Source organism: Argopecten irradians, chromosome 4 (assembly GCF_041381155.1).
Source record: "Argopecten irradians isolate NY chromosome 4, Ai_NY, whole genome shotgun sequence".
NCBI lineage: Eukaryota > Metazoa > Mollusca > Bivalvia > Pectinida > Pectinidae > Argopecten > Argopecten irradians.
The window spans coordinates 34861523-34882826 of record NC_091137.1 but is presented as its reverse complement, the minus strand read 5'-3'; the positions used below and the strand labels follow the sequence as shown (position 1 = coordinate 34882826).

At 36.5% G+C, this 21304-nt stretch overlaps 1 protein-coding gene across 1 annotated transcript in view; it reads left to right on the top strand.

Moving 5' to 3' along the window:
* Positions 1 to 21304, top strand: part of LOC138321440 (uncharacterized) — a 79279-nt gene that overhangs the window by 31305 nt on the left and 26670 nt on the right. The window contains exons 27-35 of the mRNA XM_069265137.1: positions 10100 to 10240; positions 12170 to 12340; positions 12727 to 12873; positions 15114 to 15260; positions 15552 to 15695; positions 18300 to 18437; positions 19009 to 19143; positions 19666 to 19827; positions 20498 to 20665. Of these exons, the coding sequence (XP_069121238.1) occupies positions 10100 to 10240; positions 12170 to 12340; positions 12727 to 12873; positions 15114 to 15260; positions 15552 to 15695; positions 18300 to 18437; positions 19009 to 19143; positions 19666 to 19827; positions 20498 to 20665 (1353 nt within the window). The remainder of the gene's footprint in view (positions 1 to 10099; positions 10241 to 12169; positions 12341 to 12726; positions 12874 to 15113; positions 15261 to 15551; positions 15696 to 18299; positions 18438 to 19008; positions 19144 to 19665; positions 19828 to 20497; positions 20666 to 21304) is intronic.

Here is a 21304-nt window from a genome sequence, read left to right as displayed (position 1 = left end):
GTTATATTGTGCCAATAGTCAGATGACGATTAAGGCCCACATGCCTCTTGTATAAGATGAAGAAAATTAGTGACAATTTTGTGTGTTTTTCTGACCTTGGGTTTTGATATATAGGCTCTCAGTTACTCTTATTTCATTTAGTCATTATTTATTGGAAAATGTATCGTTCGTTTATTTCAACAAAAACTTGTTAAAAGAATGTATTGATTATTGCCATCAGTAAAGACTAATGTGAGTATTCATTGTCACTATAATGTTAAGCTGAGATGAATTATCAATTCTGAAATAAAAACCATATATATCCAATTTTTAAACACATGTCCAAATGCTCCCTGAAGGGATTTCCCAAAGAAGTTTTTTATAGCCTAAATCGTGACAGTGATTTGTAGGTTAGCACGATTCTTTGGTAAGCATGAATCGGTTTACAATGTAGGACACATTCCTATTACTGCATGATCATGAAAATGGGTCTGTGTACACATTTTGCTATTATATGTACTGTTGATAATGGTAATGATGTCACGGGCCAATAACTTCCGTGTATACAGCAGATGTAATGTATTCAAATGCAAATACAGTGTTTTTAAATCTTTACTTTTGTCCTTGTTGAAGGACATTTTCTGGCTAGGGGTTATGAAGGGAATGATACAGGATATATCAGGATGAGGAATGCAGCATGCCAAGGATGTTTGTAGGCTATGTGCTGGGGAAGGGGGTGGGGAAGGTGTAGTGGTGAGGGTACGGTATAGGGGTGAGGGTGGGGAGGTAGGACTTACCCTGTAATAGTTCAGATTTAGATAACCTGTAATAGTTCAGAATTAAAGAATAAAGATACTGTCTTCAATTTTGTATGATATGTATAAATAAATATGACTTTTGAAACACATTTTAAAAAGTTCAAAAGGTCCTTCCAAATTTAAACATTATGTAAATTGCCAGGTAGTATTTTTACTCCATAAACCATGGTCCATCCCATGAGTTATAAAAGAAGATCATTGAAGCATTGAATTCTTTAGAAAGTCTCATCACGAATTATGTTAATGCTAAATTACCAGGTGTATCAAATGTTACAGAATTGAGTCAGTGGTCAATTCAGCTGAATTTATATACATGTATTTGACATTTTCTCAAGTAACTTCTCAATAACTAAGATGTCTGGTGACTCATTGTAATCATTGGTCCTGTAACATAATGTAACGGGCATGGCTGTTATGTTAAATAATATAACTGAATAACTTTGATGTTAAGTTTACAAAAGTCATATATAAATGTATTCTGAAATGGTAACTTCTTAATATTTAAATTTATACCATATATATTTCAACTTAATCTTAATGTTTTGCATTAATTAGCATCTTTGAGGTGAAGATCTACTAAGTTTTTTAAGTTTTTCTAAGTTTTTAAACATTATTAGTAATAGTGTCTGTTACTTTTAATACATGTATAAACAAATGGCATGTATATTGGGCAGGCTGCATCGATAGCTTAGACTTTGAATTTGACCTTCAATCAAGGACACAAGTGTTATTAGCTCACCTGCCCGAAGGGCAAGTGAGCTTATGCTATGGTGCAGCGTCCGTCGTCCGGCCGTCCGCCGTCAACTTTCCATTTAAATAACTTCTTCTCCAAAAAACCAAACTTGGAGACCTAGAGTCATGAAATTTGACTTATAGCATGCTGGGATGAAGGGCTACCAAATTTGTTCAAATGAATGACCTTGACCTTCATTCAAAGTCACAGGGGTCAAATAGGCTGAAATATCTTGTTAAGACTTCTGCTTCATAACCAAGAGGCCTAGGAACCTGATATTAGGCCTCTGACATACTGGGATAGAGGGCTACTAAGTTTGTTCAAATTAATACCCTTGACCTTTATTCAAGGTCACAGGGGTCAAATAGACTGAAATATCTTGTTAAGACTTCTGCTTCATAACCAAGACCTAGAGACCTGATATTGGGCCTGTGAGATGCTGGGATGAAGGGCTACCAAGTTTGTTCAAATGAATGAACTTAACATTCATTCAAGGTCACAGGGGTCAAAAAGGCTAAAATCTTTAAACTACTTCTCCTTAATAACCAAACAGCCTAGGGACCTGATAATGGGTCTGTGGCATGCTGGGATGAAGGGCTACCAAGTTTGTTCAAATGAATGACCTTGACCTTCATTCAAGGTCACAGGGGTCAAATAGGCTAAAATCTTTAAATGACCTCTTTTTAATAACCAAGAGGCAAAGGGGCCTCTAATGTGCTTAGGGATGATATAAATTCTTATTTAATCTATTTTTTAAGTATGAACCATGCATGATTACCAGATTGCAGGTGAGCGATTAATGATATTCCACCGCCGACAGACCATAAATGATACTCACCATTAGAACAACAATTGGTGTTTAATCGTGTATATATATATGTCTAATTAACACAAAAATAATACAAAATAATTTATTTTGCTTTTGGTGCATGCGCAGTCAGAACTTCATTCTATATAGAACATAGTGCCACGGAATTTTTTCGGGATGTAATTAATCATTTCTAATATTTTTATCTTGAAGTAAAATTAGAAGCTCAAACTTTCCAATGGTGGTAATGGTGTAAAATAAGTAACTTACCAAATCGTCTGATCCTGTTTTTGATAGTGAAAAAAATACCATTTGTCAGCGGTGGAGCAAACCTTATGCAACTTCTATAAGTAAACTTAAGTGGTTAAAAAGACATTTTATCTTACCTTGGGCATGCTGTTGAGTGGTACTTATATGGAAAGTAATGGAGAAACATTGGGTTACCATGTTCTCATATATAAGGGGTATTTCTGGTAGTGGAGTAAAAGTTGTAGCCATCAGATTGCTGTTCTTGTTTTGTTTCATTGTTGTGCATTGTTCTTCGTTGTCAGACATGTGTAAAATATAAAATCATCTTTTAAGTTAGTGAAAATTGGTAAATATTTGCTTTATTTACTATGATAAAGTACCTTAAGAATTAAAATTCTTTATAAATAGAAATGATGATGCAGAGTATCTGCTTGTCACGATCTGCTCCATTACTCATACACACCATTGATGATAGGGTTAGAGACGGTTATATAGCAGACAAAAATTCTCAACTGCTCATTATAATCGCCAGCATTCTCCCAGATTGTTTGTACCACCTCAAACATTTAGTATTACATCGTACATAAAAAACTATTGGTGTTCTGCTCTGATTGGCAGCTGAAGTCATCTGGGCTTGTGGGAGCCGTGTCTGATGAACGTTAATGTAATAGTCCAGCTATTTTAACAAAATATATCTGCAAACAGGATTCACTTCAATAGCATCTGTGGTCATGTAAACAGAAAGTAGCCGAAGAAAGAATTGTCGATTTTAGTGCCGTAGACGGTTTCACTGATCATTTAGTTAGCTGTGGACTAAAATAGATAAATTATCAAGACTATTCCTGGGTACCTGCCAGCTAACGGCATTAATCGATACTGGTTTTTAACACAGGGAGTTTTATACAAAATGTCATAACACAGGTGTCAGTTTCACTGCTGTTAAACAACAAGAAAGGTGGACTGATTTTCTACAGAGTTTTGTGACACACCAAGGACTTTAGACAGTTAATATGTATCAAGTTGTGTTATTGTGCTTGGCCGTGATTAGTTTGACCGATGGACAGGTGGGCCCATCTACGGTGAAAACACCACAGGATCCAAAGGTCACTGATGCTCCAGCTGATGGTCAGTATCTAGGTTATTTACGGTTGATTTGCTCCTTTTCCATTGACCGAGCGCCAAGCAGTATGTAGTCACGCCTCGTGCTCACACACAAACATATTTCCATTCAATGTCGGGGCAAAAAGCTGGCGATCTGTCAATTATGAGACTGTTTATAAGATTTCAATATATAAACTTACTGATAGAGATTATAACAAATCATCTTATTACAACCTAAAATATTTTGCTATGATCATTGTAATATCCATGTCTATGATTTTTTTTGGGCCTCTCTTGTTTTATGATCACGTCAATATGTTGTATTAATAAAATTTATTACTTTCATTCAATGTCATGTAAAAATATTTTATAGATTTTCATTTACTGAGTTAAAGTATTACATGTGAGGGGTCAAATGGTTAAGATACCTTGACATATAAGCTTAGCCTGTTGCCCAATCCTATTGATTATTATCAATAAAATCGGTGGAAATGAAATATTACCACAAGCCCTCTATATCTGGGTCACAAATCCCATATGGGTCAGTTTATAACCCCCACATGCGGCATTTTAACTTTATATTTACACACATTGTTTTCCTTTCATAGACATACCACTCCATGGTTTACAATGTTGATATATTTCAAAAACCAAATATAGAAATATCAATTAATCAACTTTCTTTTGCGACTTCTTAATTTTGCGACTATTCTTAACAAGTTTGTGAAGATAAGCATTCACAGATTTTAAAAAAAAATGATAAGATATTTCTTTCAGTATCGATGATGTAGATGTTAGTTTCTTGAGATAAACTTTCGTGAAATTTGCGAAAGTAAATCGCACACGAAAAAAAGCTGGTTTACAGTACCTTTTCCTATTTTCACTGTAAACATACATTTTTAGCACAGTCAAATTTAAGCACAAGTGTGAACATATTTATCAGCACGGATATAAAAATTAGCACAATTCGGTGTTTCAATACTAGAAATACCCTTTTACAAAATTAAGCGTGGTACATAAATTAGCACTTCAAAGACACCGTGAATAGTGCTAACAGATAAGTAAATAAATACATTTAAAGTAAATGGTACTATATAAAGTAAATGGTACTATATGATAACCAAATCAATCTTAAAAAATGTGTGATTATTTATTCCCTTTGATTTATTTATACTGACCAGTGCTCTGGTTGCTTATTTCCTGCAGTTCAAAACTCTGACATTTATCAGATCAAGTTTTGATAATAAAATAACAGCAGAATAGCCTGATTTCTAGAATTCATTGCTGTGAGAAAAAATATGATTCTTCCCCATGGCCAAAACTTTTTTTAATCCTCGCGACACGCGTTTGCGGGGGATATTGATTTGGACTCCGTCCGTCCATCCGAGATTCTTTTTTAGGCTATAACTCAAAAACCATTCAAAGCAGCTCGTTGAAACTTTCTGTATACATCATACAAGTGCCATAGTTCTGTCTTTTGCTATTGCCAACCTTCCATTTTTGGAACTTTTTCCGTTACTATGGAAAGTTAGTAAAAAATACCAAATTACTGTTTCTATTTGTTTCCGGGCTATAAATCCAAAACCATTCAATGCAGCTCCATGAAACTTTCTGTATACATCAACAATGACCAATTCTGCCATTGCTATTGCGAACCTTCCATTTTGAATTTTTTCCATTAATGGCCTATTACTGTTTCATTTTTTCCGCGCTATAGACTCCAAAACCGTATCAAGCACTCCATGAAACTTTCTGTATATATCAGATTACTATTTACTTTTTGTTACCTAGCTGCTGGTTTTTTGCCACCCATCATCAATGGTGCTATTCAAATCGCTTGTCGTGGTCCTCCGTCTACCTCCTCCTTCCGCTCTACCGTACCGATAACATTCTTTTATCGCTATTACTCAGAAGCTATTGCTAACCTTCCATTTCTCAATTTTTTCCATAATGCCCAAATTACTGTTTTCTATTGGTTTCCGTGACTATAAATCCAAAACCGTATCAAGTCAGCTCCATGAAACAATTCTGTAAATATCAGATTACTAATTCTTTTTGTTAACCTAGAACCTTGCTCGTGTAATAGCCCACCATCAATCAGATGGTGGGCTATTCCAATCGCTTTTTGTTCCGTGGTCCGTCCGTCCTTCCGTCCCGTCCTTCTCGTCCGTCGTTTCCGTTAACAATCTTGTATCGCTATTTCATACCGAAAGCACTGAAGGAGACTTTCTCAAATTTCATAGTAGGTTCCCACCTAGGCGCCCTAGTTGTGCCATATTGCATATTGGGACCAATCGGCTTAAGCAAAATGGCCGCCAGGTGCAGCCATCTTGAATTTTTATACTTAAAAGTTTGTTATACGCTATTTCTCAGAAAGTACTGAAGAAGATCGTTTCGACAATTTCATATGTAGGTTCCGCCTAGGGGCCCCCCACCCTAGGTTTGCATAATGCATTTTGGGACCAATCTGGTTACAAAGATGGCCTCCAGGCAGCCATCTTGGGATTGTATTAATACTTAAAGTTTGTTATCGCTATTTCTCATAAAGTACTGAAGGGATCTTTCTCGAGATTTTCAATATGTAGGTTCCCCTAGGGCCCTGATAGTTGTGCATAGTTGCATTTTGGGACCAATTCGGTTAACAAGATGGCCGACAGGCAGCCAACTTTGTATTTTTAATACAAATAGTGTGTTATCGCTATTTTGGTTCTCAGAAAGTACAGAAGGGATCGATTCCTTCAAGATTTTCGAATGTAGGTCCCCCAATTGCCCTAGTAATGAGGCCAATATTGCATTTTTGGACCGCAATCGGTTAACAAGAATGCCCACCAGGCAGCCATCTTGTATTTTAATACTTAAAGATTAATATCGCTATTTCTCACAAAGTACTGAAGGGATCTTTCTCATATTTCGATATGTAGGTTTCCCTAAGCTCCTAGTAGTGCATAATGCTTTTTTTGACCGATCGGTCAACAAAATGCTCACCAGGCAGCCATCTTGGATTTGATAGTTAAAGAAAAATATCTGCTATTATTCTCACAAAGAACTGAATGGGATCTTTCTCAATATTTCATATGTAGTTTATCCCCTAGGCTCTATGTTGTGCATAAATGCGTTTTGTGATCGATCTGGTCAACAAAATGGCCGCCATGGGCTGCCATCTGGAATTTGATAGTTAAAGTTTGTTATGCTTATTTCTCACAAAGTAAACTGGGGATTTAATCCTCGCGACACGCTTTGCGGGGGATATTGATTTGGCACTCCGTCCATTCGAGATTCTTTTTTAGGCTATAACTCAAAAACCGTTCAAAGCAGCTCGTTGAAACTTCTGTATACATCATAACGAGTGCCATAGTTCTGTCTTTTGCTATTGCCAACCTTCCATTTTTGGAACTTTTTCCGTTACTATGGAAAGTTAGTAAAAAATACCAAATTACTGTTTCTATTTTTTTCCGGGCTATAAATCCAAAACCATTCAATGCAGCTCCATGAAACTTTCTGTATACATCAGACAAGTGCCATAGTTCTAGCCTTTTGCTATTGTGAACCTTCCATTTTTGGAATTTTTTCCGTTAATGCCAAATTACTGTTTCTTTTTGTTTCCGTGCTATAACTCCAAAACCGTTCAAAGCAGCTCCATGAAACTTTCTGTATATATCAGATTACTATTTCTTTTTGTTACCTTGCTGCTGGTTTTTTTTCTTCACTTTTACAATACTCAGAGACATTTATAGTTATTCTTGAATAATTGTTACTTTTACCTTGATGTATTTGGGTTTTCATACCAACGCGAGGAGCGGGGGATAATGCCATGCTTTGTGGCTCCTTGTTTTCAGTGTAATGCTACTACAGTAAACTCCACATTTCACAAAGTCAAAATTTAATGAGTATTACACTTTACATTGTCTTAAAAATCAAGCTTCTGTATAATCTTATGTAATAAAATCCTGTATTTACGAAGTCGCTTTGTACAACATATCACTTTGTACAAAGTATTCTGTATTACTCAAAGAGAAATGTATCTGTATTACTTATTCTCAGTCCAGAAGCTGTTGATGACATGCTTATCTTGTATTTATCGAGACAAAAAACCTCTTGTTCGATTTTACAAAGTCCAGATTCAATGATCTGACGGACTTCTTGACAATCGAAGTTCACTGTACTTCAACTGTACATTGCCATGGTTAATGGATATATGGCTTTTTTACTTGAGATGTTGTATTACTTTTTTTTATTTTTTACCATTGAGTCTGTACCAAAGTATATTCACAGAGTTAATTAATTTGTTCTACACTCTAACAAACAAAAGAATGCAAATAAAGAAATAAATAAAAAAAGAGCATACACTGAAAATACACAATCTAAAAAAACATATCAATGTACAAACAGGCCAATAGAGATTAAATGTTTTAAATCAACAACAAAAACATCTCCTAGATCCATGTTCAGCAAGCAGTCAACTTTTATTAGGTCACCTGAGACGAAGTCTCAAGTGACCTATCCTAGTCGCCTTTTGTCCGTCGTCGTCCGTCGTATGTCCGTAAACAATTTACATTTTCGACTTCTTCTCCAAAACTGCTGAAGCAATTTCAATGAAATTTTGCGCAAAACCTTCTAAGGCATAAGGCCAATCAAAATTGTGAACTATATGGTCCCCACCCCCAGGGGCTGTGGGAGGGGCCAAAAGGGGTAAAATTGAGTAAAATTTCAAAAATCTTCTTCTCTACTCACAGATGTGGTAGAATCAAATACTCTTCATAGATAGAAAGGTCTTAAGGTCCTTTACAAAAATTGTTAATTATATGACCCTGGGGTCTCTAGTTTCCTCCTGGGGAGGGGGTTAAGTTTACTATACTTTATATTGAGAAAACACATTTTTGCGCATTATTTGGTCATTTGTAATAGGAAATGAGTCAAACTTGGTTTAGAATTATTAGCCTGAGATAGCATTTTAATATCATATCCACATTGGTCCTGGCCGACCCCCTGGGGGCAGGGGGGGGGGGGCTAAAAAAGGGTCAAATAGGCTAAAACTTCAAAAATCTTCTAAAATTCTGGATATAGTAGAATCAAATAATTATAGATGGAAAGGACTTCTGTGAATTATATGATCTTGGGGTCTCCCGTTACCCCCTGGGGAGGGGTCAAGTTTACTTTAGTTTATATAGGAAAAACATATTTGTGAACATTATTTGCCCAATTTTCGTAGGAAATTAGTCAAACTTGATTAGAATTATTAGCCGAAGATATAGCATTTTAACATCCATATCCGTCCTCGATGACCCCCTGGGGGACCAGAGGGACAGGACCAAACAGGGTCAAATTGATTAAAATTTCAAAAATACCTCTAAGTTCACAGGTTTGATGGAAGCAAATACTCTTCATAGTCTAAAAAGATCAAATTTATAAATTACTGACCAACTTCAAGGCCAAGCATATAGTGTTTATATGTCTTTAATTTGTTTCATTAGTTGTTTCATTATATATTCTATCTCAGGTGACCGTTAAGGCCCATGGGCCTCTTGTATATGTTTATATTACAATTCTCTTACAATACATCTCCTAGATCCATGTTCAGCAAGCAGCCATCTTGTAGATATGTTTATAATACAATTCTCTTACAATATCAAACACAGACATTCTGTTAAATTTTTAGCAGACATTGGGGAATATTTTTTCAATGAGATTTAAGAAGCACCAGTTTTAATACAAACTGTGTTTTGTATAAGCATTGGGGTGGTTATATACATGAAATATACATAGTGAATTACCCCGGTATGTAAAGCACTATTAAAACTACATTCAAAATTGGTGCGAAGCTTTAGTCTGAATTATTTAATATTAAATATATTTGTTCATGCATTGGCACTTTGGCCGGCTTTGTGCTTTACAGTCTATACCAACAGCCCAGATCTATAAGAAATATATCAATAATAAATAAAGTTTTTACCCATTTTTAAAATCAGTGATACCAGCCATACATATATCTAGTTGTGTTAATCATTTTAAAACAAACAGAATCTGTCAGCAGGTTCATTTTTGACTGTTCTGCTATCATATTCATATCTGCTAAGGATGGACATATTATGCCTTGGAAATTAATCTTCGGATTAAGACTTCATTCCAGATCATGTTATGCTTTTGTAACAGCTTTAGCTGGAGTACCCAGGGGAAAAACCATCAACCAACAAGCAACTTGTACATGGAAACTCCCCCATATGGGCATTGAACATTAACATTTGGCCAATGAGGCCCAGAAAAGTTTTACTTTGTGAATGTCGACATAGTCTAGCTAATTATAACAGTATGAGACCAGTCCCAATCTTGTTTGTACTTACGGAGAGCTACTCTTTACAATAGTATAAAAAGTTATACTTGGTAGGAGATTGAAGTGTATGTTTACTATTATAGGTCATTGTCCCGGAGGGAGCATGCCAGAGATGATGGGGGATGTTCCTAAGAGATGTGACGACAATACTGGTACCAGTATATGTAGCCCGGATTCCTTCTGTATGAACAACTTGTGCTGTTCTAAAGCCATCATTGCAAAAGGTAAACATTGATGAAATATCCTTAAGATCGAGTTCATACCTAAAATTATACATATCCCTACTTTATTTCTTCATGTTTATTTTTTTACGACAGAAGTCTGGTAAGTAATAACAATAAGAATTTGGGAGTCATATTGTGTTGCCCATGTCTGTCCAAGCTTGCATCATCATGTAAGTATAAATGCATTGTAATTAGTTCTCTAATATGTTTCAGGTTTTAGGTTCTGTTCTATCACAGGCCCCTGTAGTAATGGAGGTGGTATGAAGATGGATACCAATGGAAGTTCTGCCTTGTAAATAGTTTTGTGATGTGTTTCTGACTTTAGTTCTCTTCTATCACAGGCCCCTGTTGCAACAGATACCATTGGAAGTTCTGCCTATTGAATAGTTTTGTAATGTGTTTCTGACTTTAAGTTCTCTTCTATCACAGGCCCCTGTTGCAACAGATACCATTGGAAGTTCTGCCTTGTAAATAGTTTTGTAATGTGTTTCTGACTTTAAGTTCTCTTCTATCACAGGCCCCTGTTGCAACAGATACCAATGGAAGTTCTGTCTTGTAAATAGTTTTGTATTGTGTTTTTTAGCTCACCTGGCCCGAAGGGCCGGTGAGCTTATGTCATGGCGCGGCGTCCGTCTTCCGTCTGTCCGTCGTCTGTCCGTCAACATTTCCTTTAAATCGCTACTAGTCATAGAGTTCTGCATGGATTGTAACCAAATTTGGCCACAAACATCCTTGGGGAAGGGGGAACAGAACTTGTATAGATTTTGGCTCTGACCCCCTGGGGGACAGGAGGGGCGGGGCCCAATAGGGGAAATAGAGGTAAAGACTTTAAATCGCTACTCGTCATAGAGTTCTGCATGGAATGTAACCAAATTTGGCTAGAAATATACTTGGGAGAATAAGAACTGAGTTTGTATCAATTTTGGCTCTGGTCCCAGGGGGCAGGAGGGGCGGGGCCCAATAGGGGAAATAGAGGTTAATCCTTTAAATCGCTACTAGTCATAGAGTTCTACATGGATTGTAACTAAATTTGGCCACAAACATCCTTGGGGGAGGGGAACAGAACTTGTATAAATTTTGGCTCTGACCCTCCGGGTGCAGGAGGGGGGTGGGCCCAGTAGGGGAAATAGAGGTAAATTCTATAAAACGCTACTTGTCCTAGAGTTCTGAATGGATTGTAACCAAATTTGGCCACAGACATCCTTGGGGGAAGGGGAACAGAACTTGTATAAATTTTGACTCTGACACCCCGGGGGCAGGAGAGGTGGGGCTCATTAGGGGAAATAGAAGTAAATCCTATAAATTGCTACTTGTCCTAGAGTTTCACTTGGAATATGACCAAATTTGGCCATAAACATCCTTGGGGGAAGGAGAACAGAACTTGTATACATTTAGGCTCTGACTCCCTGGGGGCAGGAGGGATGGGGCCCAATAGGGGATTTAGAGGTTAATATTGAAATTTCCTTCAGAAAAGAAACAATGAACCTGTTTCAGATTATTACTTGTTAAAACCAGGTTAGTGATTTCTGGGCCTCTTGTTTACTGCTCTTCTATCATAGGCCCCTGTAGTAACAGAATGAGATTAAGTTCTGCTGTAAAAAGTTTTGTAATGTGTTTCTGATGTTAAGTTCTCTTATATCACAGGCCCCTGTGTAGCACAGGCCCCTGTGTAGCAACAGATACCAATGGAAGTTCTGCCTAGTGAATAGTTTTGTAATGTGTTTCTGAATTTAAGTTCTCTTCTATCACAGGCCACTGTGGCAACAGATACCAATGGAAGTTCTGCCATGTAAAACGTTTTGTTATGTGTTTCTGATGTTAAGTTCTCTTATATCACAGGCCCCTGTGTAGCAACAGATACCAATGGAAGTTCTGCCTTGTAAATAGTTTTGTTATGTGTTTCTGACTCTAAGTTCTCTTCTGTCACAGGCCCCTGTAGTAATGGAGGTGGTATGAAGATGGATTCCAATGGAAAACCTGTAAGTTGTAGCCCGTCCACTACAACACAGGTGGACCAGTGTGGATCAACCCACCTCTGTGAAGACGTAAAGGGGATTATGGCATGTTGTCCCAGTACCGTCAACATCTCTAACCTGCAGGGTAAGTTATATCTATGTTTTAAACATTTTTAGTTTGAGCCGTTTTTAGTAATTTTCCAATCAAAATTACCTTTGTCTTGCTGAACTTTTATCATCATATATACAATGGATTACATACAGGATGCTATTGATGAGAGAAATGTTTTATTGTAAACCAACTATCTTTCGCAGCTACTAAACTTCAAGATTTCCATTTCATAACAAGTTAGCGAACTTTCGCGGATTTTAGAATTGAATGAAAATTGACTAGAGTATGAGTGACATATACATTGATTTGCGTAGATAAATTTCATGAATTTACTTGAATCATGAAATTTGTGAAATTAAATCATATGTGAAAGACAGTAGCTTTACAGTATTCAGTCCTATGTTGTATATTTATTTCAGATCCATGTGGACCTGGAGCAGGTCCTTTACTCAGTACAGACCAAATGTCAGCCCTCATGTGTGAGGATGATTCAACATGTCCTCCCAGAGCATTCCGCTGTCAACAGATATCAGGGCAAACGTTCAAGCTCTGTTGTCCAGTCAAATGTAAGTACGCAGCATACGGTTAAAAAATAATGTATGCAGTGCTAAACGTAAAATACACAATATCTGTTATTCAGTGAATAAACTGTTTACCAGATATGTTGAGAAGCCATACGGGTGGAAATAAATATACATAATAGCTTAACTGTAAAGGTAAACATTCATATATTCTGTTGTTTAACAGTTAAATGGGGAAATGAAAGTATTGTAGCATACGTTAAATCAATACAAATTTTAACGTGTAAACAATGCTAAAACGTAAATAAACAAATTATAGCACAAAATGTACAGAGTTTTACATAATTAAAAATGATCTCATGATCACCTGGAAAGATCTCACCATGATGTCCATATTATGTGGTATATGCAGGTAGTGTAAGAAAATTCAATAAAACTGGGGAAGGCGACCAAGTTCATTCTCGGTCAAATCAGTTTATCCCATAACTATGCATGTTTCATAATGGAAAAATCATGTGATAAATTCCATAGCAGTTGGTTATCATTTATGTTTACACACTCCAGTGTGTAAACACCTTCGGCGCCTCTGATTGGTCAATGCCAAGATATCTGGATTCCGATTAGCTGTCAACTTTAGGCTACTTTTCATAGCAAATTTTCTTTAAAATAGTATTTACTATGTAAGAGGTAGATGCTTATTCAAAGTATTAAACAATAGAATATTAGTTCACTATTAAGGCACTATATCTTATGGCGGAAAGATGTCATTACACATTGTTTGGTGGTGAGTTTCCCTGAATGAAGACGAGAAAATGGTCACCACGGTATACATGTAAATATAGAGTTAAAGTTATGGGATAAATAAGTTTCCCGACGCGTGACTGTTGTTTATCTAAACTCTCATTAGTTAATTTTATAATTTTCAAAAGACACTCGCTAAAGCTTGTGTCTTTTCAAAATTTGAAGTTTTAATAATTTGAGTTTGATAAACATGATAAACAACAGTCACTTGTTGGGGAACCTCTATTTCCTACTTAACAGATAGTGAATATGAGAAGAAATCAAATTGAATTATGAAATACAGAACCAGTCTGAATTCTGAACATTGAGCAATCTTGAAAAGTTGTTAGACTCTTCCAAAAATACAGAAGGCGTGTGTCATCCCTCTTTTAGAGTCTGTTCATGGTTCATCGACACTAGTCTTAAGAAAGGTGTAGATTTCTTATTTACCACACTATAGGTATGAGGTGCTACAAGGTGTTCTTGACCGACGAGGTAGGAGATGCTATGAGGTGTTTTTGAACAAGGATGTTTGTCACATCTATATGTCTAAACTTTCCTTCAAGGGTTCTTATGTTTGGTACATGCGTTCTACTGAATGAAATTGATGTGGATTTCACACATGTTCTTAAATCTTTCAGCGACAAAATCAACAAGAGAACAGAGAAAACTTCCTTAGTTATCGATTAGAAAATATCCTTTAGTTATCGATTAGATTTGTTTTAACAGCCAAGGTCATTTAAGGATATCTATTAGGAGTATATGCAATCTCATTGAAATAGATCCTTATAATCATGCACTCTGTTTAATAGAGGATCTGACAACATCCCATAAGGGGTTATGTTCAGATGACCTTTATATCTGTACTTCAGATCCAATGCATTTTCTTCACATAGGTACATCAATTGATAATGCCATTTCGTCCCAGTATATATATACAATTAGCTTTGTTATGCTGTTTGGGCAAATGACTTCATACACAAAAATAATTTTGACAGCTTTTCAAACAATTTCGTCCCCTTAAAGTCAAATTAAAGATTCTGGCAGCAGCTATTTGATTGGCCAATTTCAAAGGGCACCTGGACATAACCCCTAATGGGATGTTGTCAGATCCTCTTATCCAACGCAATGATAATAAGGATATGTATTTTAATCAGATTGGAGTATATGTGGTAGATACAGATATTCCCAGTGAAAAATTACAGAAAAAAACTCCCAATTAGACTTTTATGTAACATTAAAATTTTACTGGCATTAATATTGTTTTTGATGGTAGATGTTGTTCTGATGAAGCCCGACTGACTGGTGAAACTGGTAGACCATCTATCCTAATATACATAAAATGAACCCATTCCTGCCTGTTGAGATTGTCTCTTCCGAGTTATAGTTGTCCCTAATTTTCAAACCCAGCATACCTTGAAGTATCCAGGTGGCTGGCGGAGAACGCATTTTTTCTCCTGTTGAAGCAATGCCGTGTTGGCTGTATATCTTGGATATATTTACAGATAACGACACCAAACCTGGAGAGTGCCCTGTGGTACCTGATGGTGTGATGGGGACTTGTGCAGAAATGTGCTCCAATGATACCGACTGTATGGGGGACAAGAAATGCTGTTCAAATGGTTGTGGACATAGCTGTGTTGCACCTACAGGTAAATAAATTTCAGGGGTTTCATAAATGCTCTTTTTTTCCTGAAGATTTAAAAAAAAAATTAAATAAATGCTATAGTCAAGAAATATCATTAATTTCTTAAAATATTTATTAAATTTTGATGAATTTATTCTCAAAAATTTATTTTCAAAAAAATTGTTCATGTTAAAGAAATGGGTCATTATACTGTGTAACAATTTATGTGCCTTTGTTGTAGCCTCTGACTATATATATACATGAATGGTTCCCAAACTACCATATTATGAATTGGATAATGTTTTTAACATTTCAGTGAATACCAGAAAGCCTGGTCGGTGTCCAGTGTTACCCACAGGTACATTTGGAACATGTCAACAGGAATGCTCCGACGACTCCAAATGTCCGGGAGACCGGAAATGCTGCTCCAATGGCTGTGGACATGTCTGCCTAGCCCCAGGTAAGTCAATTATAAAAGCCCTTTTCCTTCAATAATGCTGTCAAAGTTCGCAGGTGCATTTCAGTAAATAGAATACCGTAAAAACTTGTATAATTTGCGCACCAGTGTAATTTGCGCAGGTACTTTTTAGGGCTGAAAATGCTGAAAAAATCTACTATCAGTATATTTTGCGCATCAAAAATTTTGGGAAAAAACGATGTCCAGGGAGTCCCAAAATCGATGTACGAAGGTGACAATTTCAATGCAAAATATTCCCCTAAAATGCTTGACAACTTGCACAAAGAAGTGTTGTATTAAGAAAAAATAACATATTAAAACCGCATCGTGTTTGTTTTCTTTTATTGGCCACCTTAACCTGAAACTAAAATATCTTGCAGATGTCTAAAACATCGGCGGTCCGGTCCGCCGTACTCCGTGCACATGTCAATGTTTTGAGATATTACACATGAATAGTAATCAGGAACATTTAAAAAGATTTGAATCTATTTGTTTAAAATTGTCACAATAAGTAATTAGTGTGTTTGAGATCATTAACAATCAACAACAATCGGCTAGGCTAGCGGATACGTATGTTAGCTTGCAACAATCACATTGCGAGTAAACTCACTACCTGTACGGTACCAGATCCAAGCTGATGGCTAATAATATTTATCAATACGGTTGAATATGTCACTAACCTTGTAGCTTGTTAATTCTGCAGTAATAAAATTGCAAACCACTTATTGAAGGTCCTAATTATAGGTCAGTTTAGGCATCTTATAAATCCCACATGTGTTTTGACTTTTTGCACACGGCCTACAGCTGGGCCCTACGTAAGGTTTCATGTGCAAAGCTGATGGCTAATTATATTTATCAATACGGTTGAATATGTCACTAACCTTGTAGCTTGTTAATTCTGCAGTAATAAAATTGCAAACCACTTATTAAAAGTCCTAAATATAGGTCAGTTTAGGCATCTTATAAATCCCACGTGTGTTTTGACTTTTTGCACACGGCCTGCAGCTGGGGTATACGTATGTTTGTGTATACACACACACACACTCTCTACAGACTTTCTCTACAGCCTCTCTCCCCTAAAAAAATACAGGTAAACTAGATTGATCCGGCCAAAGTCACTGATTGTGGCTGTCCCATTATACTACGAGGTGCACAGGGTATACATCTCTTGCTGTCAGTAGAAGCCATGCTCTGTCAGTCGCCATTGAATTCTCAGGGCAAATGGAAACAAGACAATGTGATCATAACTTAACACTTTAATTAGCCTTAGATAATCCACTTTAATAGGTGAGGCATTGTTTTTACAATCTTTAATACCTTTTATCATATAAAATGGCTACCATACACAGAGCGGTACCTCAACATTCATAGATCGTCAGTCCCTCAGAATGGACAGATTTTTCCCCCGTAAAATTTTTAAATCTCCTCTATCAATATAATTTGCGCACCCCCAACTTCAAATTTTATTTTTGCACAGAAAAAGTGCGCAAATTACACAAGTTTTTACGGTAAGTCAAAATCCGAACTTCTTGGATACTGTCTTCCTAGATGGTTCCTGCAGTCAGAGTATGCCTCCGTTGTTAGTGCGAGCATTTTCCTTGTCGGGTATAGAGTCTGTGTACATCTGCTATATATATGCGCAGATTCTAACTGCGCAAACGATACTGGAAGTCGGTGTCTTATACCATTTAATGGTTTTTGCCGTGATTTAGTGACACCAACCGTTCAAAAACATATATTAAGATATACTTGTCAGCAATAATCTACTATAAATTAACAACAGTGACATTACACAGTGCTAAACACATTCGTTTTGTGAAGACTTGGAGCGGCGTATCATACAAACTCTTGCATTTGTCACGATATTCTAAACATCTAATCGACTTCGAAAACTTCTGGAACAATACAATGTAAATCAGGTTTATATAGTCAATATAAAAAAAGTGACGAAACGGATAACTTTTAGTACCGTCAACATCTTTGATTTATTTCACATCATCCTTGGTCTTAGGTGTACGTTGCACTACCGCTTACTAAACCCTGTGACCATAGACCGCATTTGCTGTAGTTCTAAATTCTAATAAATATTTCTGATATTACACAGCCTTGCGTAAGAGAAACAGAATAAAAAGAAAACATTATGAAATATCAGTCTGAGTGTCTGGGCTCTAGATCTAATATACTCCAGAAAGGCTTTCAAGCATGGCACAGGTATGTCACCACGTGCACAGAGACTGGACAGTGTTCTAGCGCACATGCACAGAGACTGGACAGTGTTCTAGCGGACGACTATTTTGAACAGCGAAATAAGTCTATCGTATCAATATCAATATGATACTAAACAAATTTCTATGTAACAAAGAACAATTAACAAAGTTCAAAGTTATTTCACTTTTAAAGTTCTGATGAAGTAAAGGAAAGTATTTTTTACAATGCACCAAGGGCGTAAACCATCTTCTTGCAATATTTCCAAAGATAATGAGCAAAAGTGCTACGTATACCTGTTGCCGAGGATGATTTCGTACTGGAAATTAAGGTTAAGAAGTAGTAAGCGAGCACTTAATGTCTAACAGTTCTATTTTAAAAATTTTCTTATATCTTCCCTAGATGGCCCCTGTGGCCAGGATAAGCCCCTGGAGTACACTAACGGAACTCAATTATACTGTGGGAGAGGCGGTCAGAGCTGCCCCGCCGATTCTTTCTGTAGTATAGGAGCAGATGATCGGACAGCTGTCTGCTGCCCAGGTAATCACATGTGGTTAATAAATAAACTCATCGACAGACGACCTGTCTATAAAGGCAATGCAGGGGACAAAGAAAATATGACATCCCTTCAGCCATTTGTTCTATTCTGTATTTGCCTATTACAGAGTTATCTGCCCTTATCTAGCCTTGTACGAGCCTTACGTCATACTTTTCGGAGAAAACGACTTGAATTGTGCCGATAGAATAATGACGTCACAATGGATACCTACCTGCAAGGGAGCTAACTCTATAATATGCAAATTCGGAATATACGAAGGCTAAATTATGCTTTAAGTGACCTCAGGAAATGTTTTTATTTAATAGGTGATCTTTACAGAGATGTTGACATTAAGACAGTTTTTACCATAATAAGTTCAATAGAGTGATCATCCTTCCTTTTGTCAGAAGTAGTAAATATCCATCATTTTGTGACAAACTCCGAAGAAATTATACAGGGTTCTCATTTTCTGAAACGTTTTTGAAGAGTTTTTCTTTGATCATAATGGCAATACAATAAATGATCTTTCAGGATATAAAGTTTATCTTACTGACTTGTGTTTCTCTCTTGCAGCCGTCCCCCCTTGTGGTAAAGACATGCCTTTGACTTACTCTAATGGTACAACAATGACCTGTGACAGAATGAGATGTCCACAATATTCCAATTGTGTAATGGATAAAGGGAGTAAATATCCAGTCTGCTGCCCCAGTAAGTACACAATACAAACATTAGAAGACTGTATACTGTAATTGTGAGTTGCAAAAATAAAGCTATTTTCAGGCTTTTGGTTACATATTTTACAGAATTTTTCATGGTGAAAAGGTTTCATGTAATTTTGCAATATTTATGCATTTATGATATCTTATAGGAAATGAAATTGTTGTCTTTATTCTTTGTAGTGTGACTGCCTTTATATAGGCATTCCAATAGCATGATTAAAAAAAAATAGATAAAGGCACAAAGACATAGAAATATATCCTGAAATTTTACTAGTCTGACGATAATTCTGTAAAAGGAGTGGGACAGTGTGGTTTGTAAATAGTGTTAAATACGATCTTTATCTCTCATATAGTAGATTTTTTTATGCTGGAGACTAGAGTTCAATTCCTGGATGGAGCACTTGAAAGAAATATGTATTTTTCCCTGCTCTTTTACATTTCTTTGATGTATATGTACCACTAATAGTTTATCTTATATGCCTGTGGCACACTTCAATATTCTACATTTTAGCTAGGGATTATGAAGACAGTAAGAAGTGTGAAAACTACCACGGTGGCCTCCCAGTGCATATGCGTAACGGCACCTTGTACGACTGCAGTGACGGAAAAGATTGCCCCTTCAACAGCCGATGTATGACCGACCAGAATAGAAGCTACGCAGTCTGCTGTAGAGGTTAGTAACAAATCTATTCAAAACATTTTACACTCCAATTTTAGCTTTGTTTAGTGGGAGTGTGCAAAGTACTATTATTTTTGTTGCTGGCGTGGAGTCTGTGAACTTTGAATCTGTAAATTCCAACTGCAGATGATACACCAAAAGTGAATTTCTTGTCCCATTAAATTTGTAGCGCTGTTATTTGGGGATACCTTAACCTTTTCAGACAACTCAACCTGTCAATGATATTATACTATTATAGAATCATTATAATTTTGACATATAAAAATTGTGGTAAACAAACTTGTATTGTCAAAACTTATCGCAGCATATCATACAAACGCTAGTATTACTCTCAATATTTTAAGCATTTCTTGAGGTTTTGAAACTTCCAGAATAATACAATGCAAATCAGGTTTAAATTGTCAATTAAACTAACTGGATAATTTCAGTACAGTACTGTCTAAAAAAAAATCAATAGGTACATATAAGTATTATGTGTTCTACACTTTATTAGGATGACTTCACAACCAATACAATCAAAGTTAGTTTTGCTAGGTTAGTTAAATTTGTGTCACATAGCTATTGTAGATAATCACAGCATTCATTTCTTTTTAGTCCTATGATGATGACTTCCAACAATCATTTTGTACATCAAACAACCTTGAAGCCATATGTTATATTTCAGAGACTGGTGGAACTAAGAAACCTTGTAATTACTACCGAGGTGGAGAACCAAAGAAATATCCTAATGGTACCGCCTTATCTTGTGGTCGTACCCCCAATAGAGTCAACTGTCCAGATGACTACAAATGTACTGTGCACCCAGTAGATGCATTTGCAGTTTGCTGCCCACGTAAGTCTTCACATTATCAATTACCAAATTGATGAATATTAGTAATTTGGGGTCTATCTCTCCCTACTTGTATGTACCCTCCCCGCCTAGATAGCCCTCATATTGCAATGGTAGCATGCCTATTAGTTGGGGATTCAAAACTACAAATGGTTGGTTTGACCCCTTTGGGGGTCTTAGGGCGTGGCCAAAGGGGTCAATTTGCCTATTTTTACTGAGTATGGGATAGTACTCATATTGAATAATAGCATCCCTATAGGTTGGGGAATGAAAAATGTTTAGATAAATGCATGATGGGCTGGACCCGAAGGGGCTGGTGAGATGGGGCCTATAAGGGTCTATTTGACTATTTCCATATACACAACTTTGTCAGAAAGCAAGCATTAATGGCATCACTTAAATAAACAAGTGAGCGAAAGTGAGCGATACAGAGGCCCTCTTGATATAATGCTAATCTGCAGTGGAAGAACTGTAACAGTAGAATAGGGGATTCTAGTCCTTTTGCATTCAATAAAGAGGGTTAAATTGATATTTCCCAATACGTGTTTCATGTTGATTAAGAAAGAATACAAGAGGTGTACTATATTTACCTCTGGATCACAAGTTTGAATATCATATGGGGCAGTTGCCAGCCACTGGTTG